This window comes from Pogona vitticeps, chromosome 15 (genome assembly GCF_051106095.1).
Source record: "Pogona vitticeps strain Pit_001003342236 chromosome 15, PviZW2.1, whole genome shotgun sequence".
NCBI classification, from domain to species: Eukaryota; Metazoa; Chordata; class Lepidosauria; order Squamata; family Agamidae; genus Pogona; species Pogona vitticeps.
In genome coordinates this window covers 4,379,347-4,391,289 of record NC_135797.1, presented here as the reverse complement: position 1 = coordinate 4,391,289, position 11,943 = coordinate 4,379,347, and the positions used below count along the sequence as shown (strand labels likewise).

At 48.0% G+C, this 11,943-nt stretch overlaps 1 protein-coding gene across 2 annotated transcripts; it reads right to left on the bottom strand.

Moving 5' to 3' along the window:
* Nucleotides 1-407: 407 nt before the first annotated feature.
* Nucleotides 408-11,678, bottom strand: FDPS (farnesyl diphosphate synthase). Of its 2 annotated transcripts, none has more exons than XM_072984288.2 (10): nucleotides 11,514-11,678; nucleotides 10,430-10,578; nucleotides 9,665-9,805; nucleotides 8,101-8,181; nucleotides 7,145-7,267; nucleotides 5,784-5,866; nucleotides 5,501-5,573; nucleotides 3,772-3,849; nucleotides 2,649-2,783; nucleotides 408-1,808 (listed from the first exon to the last, which is right to left on the bottom strand). In XM_072984288.2, the coding sequence occupies exons 1-10, from the start codon at nucleotides 11,587-11,589 to the stop codon at nucleotides 1,608-1,610; spliced, it is 1,140 nt and encodes a 379-aa protein (XP_072840389.2). In that variant the 5' UTR covers nucleotides 11,590-11,678; the 3' UTR covers nucleotides 408-1,607. The 2 variants fall into 2 exon arrangements, with proteins under 2 accessions (XP_072840389.2, XP_072840388.2); XM_072984287.2 differs by having other exon boundaries at nucleotides 11,228-11,554.
* Between the last annotated feature and the right edge of the window lie 265 nt (nucleotides 11,679-11,943).

Here is an 11,943-nt window from a genome sequence, read left to right as displayed (position 1 = left end):
AAGGGGTGGACTATATGGGGGGCCCTGTACCAATTTTCTTGTGTGTACTTCCACTGCACAGCAAAAGGAATGTTACTAGAAATTCAAAACTCAGCAACACCTTTATTATACTTTGCTCTCAGCTTCTCACTTGTCCCTCAAAATTCAGGGCCCGGCAAAAGTTTCCGCAGCCCACCTTTCCGTGTGGTGTAGCAGTTAGCGTCTTGGCCTAGGAGCTGGGAGATCCGGTTTCGAATCTCCATTGGATGACCTTCAGCCGGTCACTCTTCCTCACCCCATAGTTGACTTTCCTAACAAGACCGTTATGACAATCTCAGAAGCGGGGTGGAAAGAGAGGAATTCCCAAAGGGAAGATGGAAGACCCACTTCGTTTCGCCATCCGGAAACACACCGCAGCCCACACAGAATCCAGTTTTGAAAAATAATTTAATTGCTACCTCTTTTCCCCCTCTCCAGCCTGTACATTTCCTCTTGATCTACGTTATCGGCCACACTCACACAAAGAGACATGCAAACGGTTTCATCTCCAGATGCTATTCCAGAGCAAAAGAGAAGGGGTCTCGCCCACCACAACAAAATCCTTCCTAAAGGGGACAGGATTATACTCCGGTTACCCCAAGAAAACTATAAATAAAGAGTGTGAGGATTGTCCAGAGGCTGGAGCATATTGCCAGGTATGTGCGCGTCCCAGGAGAAGATCGTGACATCCAGTTTTATGGACCTCAGACTGTTTCTCGCTCAAAACAAAGCCAAAAAAAAAAAGCAGAATAATTCTATCAATCCTATTCTTGTCCGCGGATGTGTGTGAATTATTAGTCCAGGCCAGGGAAGACGTGTTTGTGTCTGTGTGTGTGTGTGTAGTTATTTGAAAGAAAAACATCCTTCCGCACAGCATCGCTTCACCCGGAGGTAGACGACAACACAAGGAAATATTTGTTTTTAGAATGGGAAAAAGCAAAACTTTGCTGAACTTATTTTGGGGGTTTGCAAAGGGCCCCGAACCCAGAAAGACATGCTACTCTGGAGGGGCATCGAGGAATGGTTAGTTACTTTAAAAAGTCACTTGTTCAACCTGTAACTAAAATTCATCTCTCTCGCTCTCTCTTTACAGAAGAGAAAGGCAGAGAGAGGTCGCCTGGTACTTGGCCAAGTCTAAAATTAAATAAAATAGAATTTAAAAAAAAGAAAGAAAACGTGAACCGTATAACAGTTGCCTGAGAGCGTCTCCATTTTTAAGTTGCTACTGGGGGGAAAAAAAAGAGGGATTTAAAAAATTCTGAGCCTCTTTTTGTCTTCTTAGCAGCCTTCAAAATAAAATAAACTTTCTAAAAGCAAAACCAGCCTCTTAAAAGACAGGTGGCCGTTCCCCCCGCCTCACGCCGACAACTCCCAGGAGCGAAACTGGTTTCCGAACCCGGCGCCGAACGCTTGCAGTGTAGACGCACTGCGGAGACAAGAACTCTAAGACATACACGGGCGATGGATCTAAGGAGAGGGAGACCGTCGCCGGCTCCCCTCGGCGCATCGGCCCCGAACAAGCACACACCGTTTGCTACAGGCTGGCTTCCTTCTTCCCGGCCGAAGGGGTGTGTGTGTGTGTTTGTGTGTCATTTCTGCCTCTTGTAGATCAGTTGAGCTAAGTTAAGGAAAACCTGGCTCGGAAGGCGTACAGCGTGCTGGCGGATCACATCTAGCAAAGCCTGGTAACTCTTCTCTTCATAGTCCCGGTAGACCCCTCTCAAGTCCAGGGTCTCGTAGAGCTGTTTCACACGCGCGACTTTCTCCGGATCTTTTTGGCCGTAGTTTTCCTAAGAAAGACGCGGGATCAAGAGACGGAGGTAAAGCTCGGTGGCTCACGACTCATTACCTACCCCTCTTTGGTTTGTTTTTTTTAAGGTTTGCATGCTTTGATTCCGGATGAGGTCCCAAAGACTCAAGACTGAGGCTCAAAGCCTGGCCTACGCCCCTGGATCTCGGTGACATCACAGGAGGCAACCCTGATGACATCACGGAATGACATCACAGAGGCGAGGCAGCCGAGAAACCATCCTGGGTCTATTCTCTCTGCACAGAAATAAGCTATGATCCTTGCACCTCCGTGGACAGATGTCCAAACAGTGGACGCCTGGGTGTCTCTTTTTCGTGGCACTCGGCCGGGGCCCAATCCACCAAAAGGGGGTCGGAGGGAAAATCTGAGCCTGGTCTTCCAGCTCCGTGCAGGAGGGAGACCAGGCTTCCCAGAAACCTGTTCTGGTCTGCTCTCTCTCTCTGCACGGATGTGGACTGGGGTCTCTCGGAGAGCCGCCACGCCGTGCGAGAGGTAAAACAGGCTTGCCTGCCATCTCCTTGATTCCGTTCATCCTCTACCGCCCTTGAACGAATCTGGAGCGCTAAGCGGGGTGTTACCAAGCTCCCTCCTTCCCAGAATGTGAAGGATACAAAAGGTTGCGGAAACTCGGGCAATGAGCAGGGAAGCCACCGTGTGAGCGAGGCAGGGAAGCAGAGCCCCGCGGGGCGATTCCCGACCACATCAAAAGGAGGGTTAAACTCTGCCTTTCCTGACACTAAAAGGGTGACCTGGTTTCCTGGCTCGCTGGAGGAGGAGAATGAACTGGGCTGCGGCTGAGAAGGTTTTTCATCCAGTTTACCTCCAGGAGCCGCCTCTGCTCCGGCGATGCTCGTTTTAAGCACTGCACCACCAACCAGCTGCATTTATTGTCTTCAATGTCGGTCCCGATTTTTCCAGTCACGCTGGGGTCTCCGAAACAATCCAGGAAATCATCCTGCAGGAAGGGAGGAGGATCGGTGTGATGCTCGCTGGGGGCCGGCCCTACCGTTAGGCACCGCGAGGTGCGTCCCGAACAGTTTTCGGTTCTGAAACTGCAAATCTTGACAATGTCCTCTTCTACCTGCCCTTTCTCCCCAAGGATCCAGGGTGTGTTCAAGCGGGAAAGCCTTTTGGAATATTATGATTAAAACACTAGGTTCTCCCCTGGTTTTAAAGAGGACACAGATTTAAACATGCCCCGCTAGGAAGTTTGCTGCCTGGGGATTTTATTTTCAAATAAACGGCCTTCACTCATTTCCAGGCCACAAAAGTAATTCAGTGTGGAGCAGAGGGTGTTTGAGAAATATGGACCTATTTGGAGCTGCTAAGCTTCTAGTCCTCATGGATCCAACCTTTGAAAAGACAGGCTACCCAGAAGATAAAGAGATCTACTGATCTACTGTATGATCCCTGTACCCCCTGTGGATGCTGAAAACTGTAGATAATAGCAAATGCTTTACATCAGAGGCTCAGTCGGTCTGCGGTCTCAAAAACATTGGGGACTGCTGCTATACATAGCAGGGTAAAAGAAAAGAAAAAAAATCCAGAATAAAGTATTTCTTCCATGTATTACCAGAACTGGCCACTAGAGTGAGCCAGACAACAGGCTATGTATTCTTCAACAAAAATACAGTACATAGCATGATCTCTGGCTCTCTAGTGGCCAGTTCTGGTAATACATGGTGAAAATACTCATTTCTAAATTCTTTTTTTAAAAATATTTTTAATATTTTTAGACACCGGATAAGTGAAACCACAGATAATGGTTACACGGATATGGAGGTCCTACTGTATTTGCAACTCCTAAGGTCCAACCTTTGAAAACACAGAGTGCTCAGGACAGAAGAGTCAAGTACGGGCCCTTCTATGAACCCCATCATCCTTGCTTGACCTCTTGGCCAAACAAGGGACCTCCGAGAAGCAGGAGGTGGAAGGACGGGCACCTGAATCTGGAAGAATTCCCCCATCTCTAGGAGAATGGCTTTGGCGTGAGCGTGTTCCGGTTCACTGTTAATACCAGCCTGGAGAAGAGGAAGAAAAACGAAAATATGAATCAGTCAAGTTGTTGGGAGACAGTTCTCATTGCTTGCAGGGAAAAATAAACCCTACAGTCCCCAGGATTCTTTGGGCAGGGAAAGAAAGGAATTTAAGGAGATCTATGAAGATCTGGACTACAAACCCCAGCATTCCTCACCGATAATCCCGCTGGCTAGAGCCAACAGGATTTGGGCGGCTGTATTTTCCTCACCGCCATCTTAAGTGGCCCTCAGTAAGGACAAGCCTTTTTCTGGATTTTTTTAAAAAAAGACTCACCTTCCCAGAATTTTGGAATTTCCACCTTCAGTTTACCTGCCTTTCGCTCACCTTGGAACAGGGCCATCAAGAGCTGCCTCGGGCCTTGCTTCCTGTTGTTCATATGCAAAATATTGCTTCCCGGGAGTCCCAGCTCTTTGGGAGGCGCCCACTGGAGCACCTAAACTATAACTTCCAGGAAGCACTGTGGCAACTCCCCCACCCCTTATTTTTTTTTTAATATTAAAACAGGAAGCAAAATGAGCCTTATCTGCTAAATGCCCCCCTTGGTTTCTATTCCAAACTCGCACCGTTGGACCCTAGGACAGTGGTGCCTCGCTTAACGGGCACCCCGTTTAACAACGAAATCGCATACCGATGAACTTTTTGCGATCGCTTTTGCGATCGCATTGCGATGTTTTAAATGGGGAAAAATCACTTTGCGATTATTGGTACCCTGTTTCGCTTACCGATTATCGCAAAGCGATGATTTTCTAACAGCTGATCAGCGGTTCCAAAATGGCCGCCGGGTAAAAAAAAATGGCCGCCCACTGTGTTTTCGCGTGGATTCCTCGCTTACCGGGCGGTGAAAATGGCTGCCGTATGGAGGATTTTCGCTTTAAGGTGAGTTTTAAGCCCATAGGAACGCATTAAATGGGTTTCAATGCATTCCTATGGGCTTTTTAAAATCGCATAGCGATGAAATCACTTTGTAGCGATTTTTTGCTGCATGGATTAACGTCGCTATGTGAGGCACCACTGTACCTTTAGAGGAGTGAGAGCAGAGGAACACACACACACACACACGCACCAGGAGAGTTTAAAACCCTATAATTTGATCCTGAGAACCCTCGGGGCAAAGTTAAACCCTATGATTTAGTCCATTTAAACGCCAACAGTTTCTGTTGGTTGGGCTCCCACCCACCCCTTTGGCAAAACCTGTTTGATTGTCCAATAAAGAAGGCGGTTTGCTATTTTGCCATGGCCCTGAAGCAGCTTACGAAAGGATGGGGTGGGAAGGCTCAGAAATGGAATGGGCCTTATTAAATGGACCAGCAGCCATTGAATTCCTCAAAATTACCATTTTTTTCAATACTAGCTGTTCCAAACCACCACCCTTTTTCTTCTCCTCCGAATGCCGAACTTTCCGACAGCATCTATGGTTCCCGGATGATCCTAGGGTAGAATCTTAAACCTTACCCCCGCTCCAAAAAAAACTCTGCCCAAATTCAAGTCACCCACACTAGAGGAAAGATCTCAAAACCCAGAACTCGCACCCACAACCACGCGGGGTCAAGGACAGAAATACGCAGCAGCGCCCCCTGCATTTTGCACCTCTTAATGCAGCAAAGCATCACCCCTTGGCCGTTCCAGACTCACCATGTACATCGCGGCAGCCACCGGGAGGTAGAAAGAATAGAACGCGGTCTTGTATTTTACAATCGTCTTGTACCTGAGAAAAGAAATACCCATTTGATCCGGGTCATCCCCAAAAGCCACAAATGCTTCTGCACATTCCAACATTTGTAATGATTTATTTTTTTTTTAAAAAAAAGCTAGGCTGGATATGTTCTTTAGAAGCTGACTCCGAGGCCCATCAGCCCCAGCCGCCAGTCAAAAAAAAAAAATCAGGAGGTGGGAAACGGGAGCTGCCCCTTCTCACCTCTCTTCTGTGAAGCGGTTCAGATCCACTGACGGTGCGGTAATAAGGTCCAGGGTTTGCCCAACCTCGGTGTGAAACGTCATCTGGAGGGATCACAGCCGTAGAAATGAAAAGCAAAACATTTATAGAATTTAATCAGCAAATAAGTGATTATTAATAACTCATAATTATTAGTAACTAATTTATTAGCTATTGATTGCACCGGAAAGCCAACTTCTCACTTTACGTAAACCCAGCCTTTGCGTCTCTGTGCTTTCAGAACCTAACCCGTTAACCTCGCTACCTTTCCTGTACCATATTAAACGCAAAATGAACCTCGTTTCTAAATACAGTGGTGCCTCGCAGAACGAGTGCACCGTAGAGCGATGAATTCGCTCTACGGTGACGCTTTTTCGATCGCTAATGCGATCGCAGAGCAATGGCCCCAATGGACGAAAATCGCAGAGCGAAGGTCGGTAAGCGGTTCGCTTACCAACCTTCACTTTGCGACCCGCCGATCAGCTGTTCCGCAGCAACAAAATGGCCGCCAGAACAGCCAAAATGGCCACGCGCAGCGTTTTCGCGCCCTCGTTAAGCGAGGGGAGGGCGCGAAAATGGCTGCCAGCCACTGAAAAACTTCGCTGAACGGTGAGTAAATCAGCTGATTGGAATGCATTAAACTAAGTTTAATGCATTCCAATGGCTTTTTTCTTACCGCTCAGCGATGTTTCACACAGCGAGGGTGAAACTGTACCCTCGTGCGAGGCACCACTGTACATCGAACCCCCTTACCTGCAGGATCTGTATCTGCTGATTCGCTTATTCATAGCCTGAAAATATTAAAAATATTTCCACCTCTAAATCAATTGTGACTCCAAGTGTCATGATATTCCCATTTTTCAAAAGGGGTGAAAAAGGTGTTGCTTTTTATTTCAGACTCAAAACACGCAACTCCTCAATCAATAAAAGAAATTAAATGTGTTTCCCATTTTAAGATGGCACGGGAAAGGTTCTAGTCCTCAAGGCTACTGGTCTAGGCTTTGAAAGCACAGAGACATAAAGGTGGGGTTCACATAAGATTTCCAGAGCAATCAATAGATAAGAGATGATTTTCCGGCAGGTTAAAATGAGCTACAGAGCCGAATCTTCCCATAGCCTCCCATATAACATCGTTTCCCCTTCTCAAAAATTCAGCCTGTGGAACTCCCTGCCACTGTGCACCCCCCTCAAACTCCCTGTTATCCAAAAGAGGAGCCCTTTTCCAGAGCAAAAGGGGGGGGAGGAACCGTCCCTCCGGCGGGATGAGGCCACGGCCTTTCCAAACCAGATAGGGCACCCTTAGAGCAAGGAGAGGTGGCCCCGGGGGGCTTCTCGAAACCCACCTCGAGGAACAACTCCAGCAAATTCAGGTAGAACGGCTGGTCTCGGCAGTACCGCTTGAGCAGCCGGTAGATGCTCGCTTCCAGCAAAAACGAGTCGTTCACGGCATCCAAGCCGATGCCTTCCTGGCAAGAAGATGACAAAAATAATGCCATGATGAAGGGTCAGACAAAACAGTTTCCTTCAGCCACCGATCCAAATTCTGCACCGTGGGCTATCCAGACCATGCCTCTGAGCATGTCCGGAGGGTTTTCATGCACCACGGCCGGCCCTCCGCAGGTCGGTAACTAGGAATGAGGGGGCCCTCCTGCTGCCTCTACAGCAGACACGGTTACTGTTTAAGCAGCAGCTCAGCCCGTGGGACTCCCTGCCACAAGAGACAGCTAGGGGTGTGCCCACAGCTTTTGAAAGGGGACAGCCAGATTCAGAGGTTTCAGGGCAGGGCTCCCAATCTTGAGGGATAGAAATACTCTTCCGTTGCAGATCCGGCCTATTTCTAAATAGAGCCGAGCCCCCTGATCTGTGGGCTCAATATACGCTAATTCGCTTATCCACGGTCTGAAAATATTAAAGGAAAAATCCTAAAGATAGATATTTCTAACAATGAATTTACCAGAATAGGCCGCTAGAGGCAGCCAGAGACCATGCTATCTATCTATCTATCTATCTATCTATCTATCTATCTATCTATCTATCTATCTATCTATCTATCTATCTATCTATCTATCTATCTATCTATCTATCTATCTATCTATCTATCACATTCGTTATTAAACTTCTGTTCGCTATAATCTGCATTCCTCAGCATCCAGTTGGAGCTTTGAATTGATCCCCCACAGATATGGGGGTTTTTACTGTATTTTCAATCATACTCCTTTGGGGCCAGCAGGAAAAACAAGGCTATTTTTTAAAAAAAGATTCCTCTGTTCTGGCTTAAGGACTAGCACCTTTGTTTTACCTTTTTATACCAGCAGAGATGGCCTCGACGGGTGACCGAATAGTCCATGATGTCATCGGCGACCAGGAAGAAAGCCTGGAGCTGCAATGAAGGGAGACATCGTTAGGAGCACATCGCTTAAGATAGCTATAGCTGAATGACTTTGCCGAAGGTTCTCTGCCCGCAAGGAGCTTACAGTCTACATGCACAAAGCTGGACAAGAGCAGGAGTATTTACAAGGAATGCAACCGATATATCGTACTGGGGTTTCTTCCAGTTGGGGGGTGAGGATTTTGGAGTGCAAGACCATTGAAAAATGATTTATAGTCTCAAGCGCATCCGCTCCACCTCAAAATGCAAGAAGCAAATGAGCCCTCAAAACGACAGACTGGCTGCTGTTCAACTTTTAGCTGCGGCATCTATTCCCGATGCTAAGACTGAAATCCTACCCCATACCAATAATAATCAGCGCCTTCAACAATATGAAGAAGCCCAGGTCATCCACCACGGAGCAATCACAGCCATTCCAAAGGTATCTGCTTTTTAACATCCAAGTTTCTAGACCTTTTGGTTTTCAGAGGTGGGTCAAAAGTAATTCAGAACTGCTGGATTGCTCAGGGTCGCAGAGTCAGAGGTTGGGAGTTCGAATTCCCCCCCACCTGGCCTCCCTGACAGGGGCTAGACTAGATGATCCACAGGGTCCCTTTCCAGCTCTGCCATTCTGATTATTGTTATTAGATCATTGCATCATTTATTTTCTTACATAATTGGCTTTCTCTTTTTCTCTCTCTGTTGTCTCTTCCTGAAGCCCTTCAATAGATGATAAATGAGAAACGTAGGCCCAGATCGGATGGAAAGAAGGCTCGCCACAAACTGAGATCTAGGAACTCCTTTTATATACAGTGGTGCCTCGCTTAACGATTACCTCGTTAAACGACGAAACTGCTTGACAATGAAGTTTTTGCGATCGCTTTTGCGATTGCAAAACGAAGTTTTAATGGTAAAAATTCGCTTAACAACGATTGGTTCCCTGCTTTGGGAACCGATTTTTTGCTAAACGACGGTTTTTAAAACAGCTGATCGGCGGCTCTAAAATGGCCACCCGCTGTGCAAAATGGCTCCCCGCTGTGTTTTCAGGGCGGATTCCTCGCTTTACAGGCACCGAAAATGGCTGCCCTATGGAGGATCTTTGCTGGACGTTGAGGTATTTAGCCCACTGGAATGCACTGAACCGGTTTCAATGCATTTCAATGGGCTTTTTCATTTCGCTTGACGAGGATTTCGCTTAACAGCGATTTCAACGGAACGAATTATCCTCGTCAAGCGAGGCACCACTGTATTTATTTTCAGCGGTGGTGGTCAGCTTCAACCTTTTGAAAAGGCTTTGTCCAGAAAGTGCAACGTGGCGCAGATACTGGCTGTGCCCAGTGCAAAATTCAGCCAAATCTTGCTAAAAACCATCAGAGACCTTTTCCCTGCGGAGAAAGTTTAGAAGGTGGTGCAATCCAACTTTGCCCTAAGCCCCAGAGTCACACCACCCATTACTCCATCCTTATGGCTCCACACCCCGGGGGGAAGGACTTACCAGTTCAACACACCAGCCGACAACCGTCGCCTGCTGGAGGCTCTTCTGATCCTGTTTCTCAGGTCCTACCAGCTCCCGGTATGCAGCTACCACGGTCAAGCCCCGGTTATATTTCCCACCGATGGCGTTGTACTCAAGTACCTGCAGGGGAAAGTGGGAAGAGATGTTTTAGATGGGCTCCAGAGTTTGCACATTAAGCCCTGATTTATTTATTTTTTTACTAGCTGGGTCCTTTCATCTTCCAGGGATGACATCTCAAACCAGCCATGCCAGTGAATGGGACTTCCATCAATGGTCAGTTTTCAGCATACGCCTAAGCCAGCATTCTGATGTCACAACAAGCTAACATTCAACTTGCTGCGACGTGCACACTCATGTCTACTAACAAGCAGTGGCTCACTAAACCAGCCCCCCCAAAGCATACTACGAGATCATGGTTTGTTGTCAGCTCACAAACCCTGGTTTGTATGAATCCCGGCTTATCGCGATGGCTCAGTACGCCATCAAAGCTTGTTTCCCCAAATTTCCCACTCAAAAAAAAAAAAAACCCCAGAAAAAGACTGGGGAGAAGGCAGAAACAGGGAAGAGTGAACAGATTTTTTGTTGGGTAGGCTGCAGTGCAGTTCATAAATCAAATCACAAACCAAGGATAATAACAATCCTCACATTAAATCTGATGTGCTAGGGCCAAAAAACCCCTGCTTTGTGTCACTTCTGACCCCAGTGAGAATTCCAGGGTATAACAGGGAATAAATAAATCCTCACCTCTTTCAACCGGATAAAAGCATCGGCCACTTCCTTCTGCTGAAGCCCATCGTCCGTGAGATCCTTAACCACCTGGGGGAAGAAGGCCACGAACCGCTCCTTATCCGTGGCGCCCACCGTCTGCTTACTATTACTGCTCATCCTTCCGCCTGGAAGACACAGAAAGAGAGGATGATGGGACGACACCAAAGATGACTGACGCCCAAATACGTTGAGGAAGGGCATGCTTGCAACCTTTCCGCCTTCTCTTTCTCTCTCCTTGTCGGGTCTTGAAGCAGAAAAGCACAAAACCATGTGGGGGATTCGAACCCCCAACCTCCAGCTCCACAGCCAGAGACCTCAACCCTGGCGCTCTGCGGCCGCTCTCCACCCCTGTATTGATCCTGCTTCCATTCAACCCATCCCTCCTGCCTAGAAAACGAGGTCGTTTAGCGAATGCACGCCAGGTCCCGAGTTCGAACCCTGCGGGGAAAACAATCTTATTTCCTTAACATGGATAAATTCAATTATTTACTTAGCATTTCATGGGCTTTGAGCTTTCCAAAGCAGCGATGCCTGGGCAGCTCAACAGGGGATGCAAAGAGAGAGTTATTCTGGATTATAACCTTATTATTTTTTAATCATCCTTTGCAATATGGCTCTAAATGCAAAGCCGCTTTTGCAGAGAAGCGGGATATTTTTTGGGGTTGTTTTTTTTTTGGAAGGTTTGCACCCTGAACCCCCTTCCCTTGCTTTCATTTCCACCCCATTGCTTTTGATAAGAGGAAAAGGGGCTGAGAATTTGCTTTTCCTCCCTACCTAATAAATCCTCATCAAGAATATTTATGAGTGATGCCTTCCTTGCATGCAAATCCCAGCTTGCATTCAATGCCCCACTCAGTGAGCCCCATTGCTTGGGTTGGGACCATTATTCCAAGGGTCTCCCAAGCCCTAACCTGGCACTCTAACCACTACACCATACTACCTTCCCCCCCTGCAAGGGCTAAGCAATGATATGCAATGCAAGGGGACGAGATGGTGGGACTCAGCCTTCCTCCTCTTCCTCCTCCTCCTCCTCCTCCTCCTCCTCCACCCCAGGTCTTACCTGCTCCAATCACCCCCAAGGTTGTCTCCAGTACTAACTGCGCTTGCAATTTATTTTGAGTATAAAAGACTCCCATGCGCCCAGATGTCTTCTGGGAATCGTAGTTCTGGCGCTGTCAGCGCCCCGCAGCAGCCCAAGCCGGGCTGTTCACCCCGGGGACCACAACTCCCAGAAGGCACCGCGAAGGAGGCGCTTTTCCCCGGCTGGGGAGAGAGGAGGCCATAGCAGCGGCACCGCTTTCCATTGGCCTTCGCTATGGGGCGAGGACGAGCCATGGAGGCAGCGGCCAATCAGAAGGAGGGGGAACGAGGCCTTCCAACCTCCGCGGGAGGTGCGGATTGGCTGGGGGAGGAAGGGGCGGGGTTAGGAGGGGGCGGGGTTAGGAGAGAGGGGGTGGAGGGAGGAGGGAACCCTCCACGGTTTAACTCTT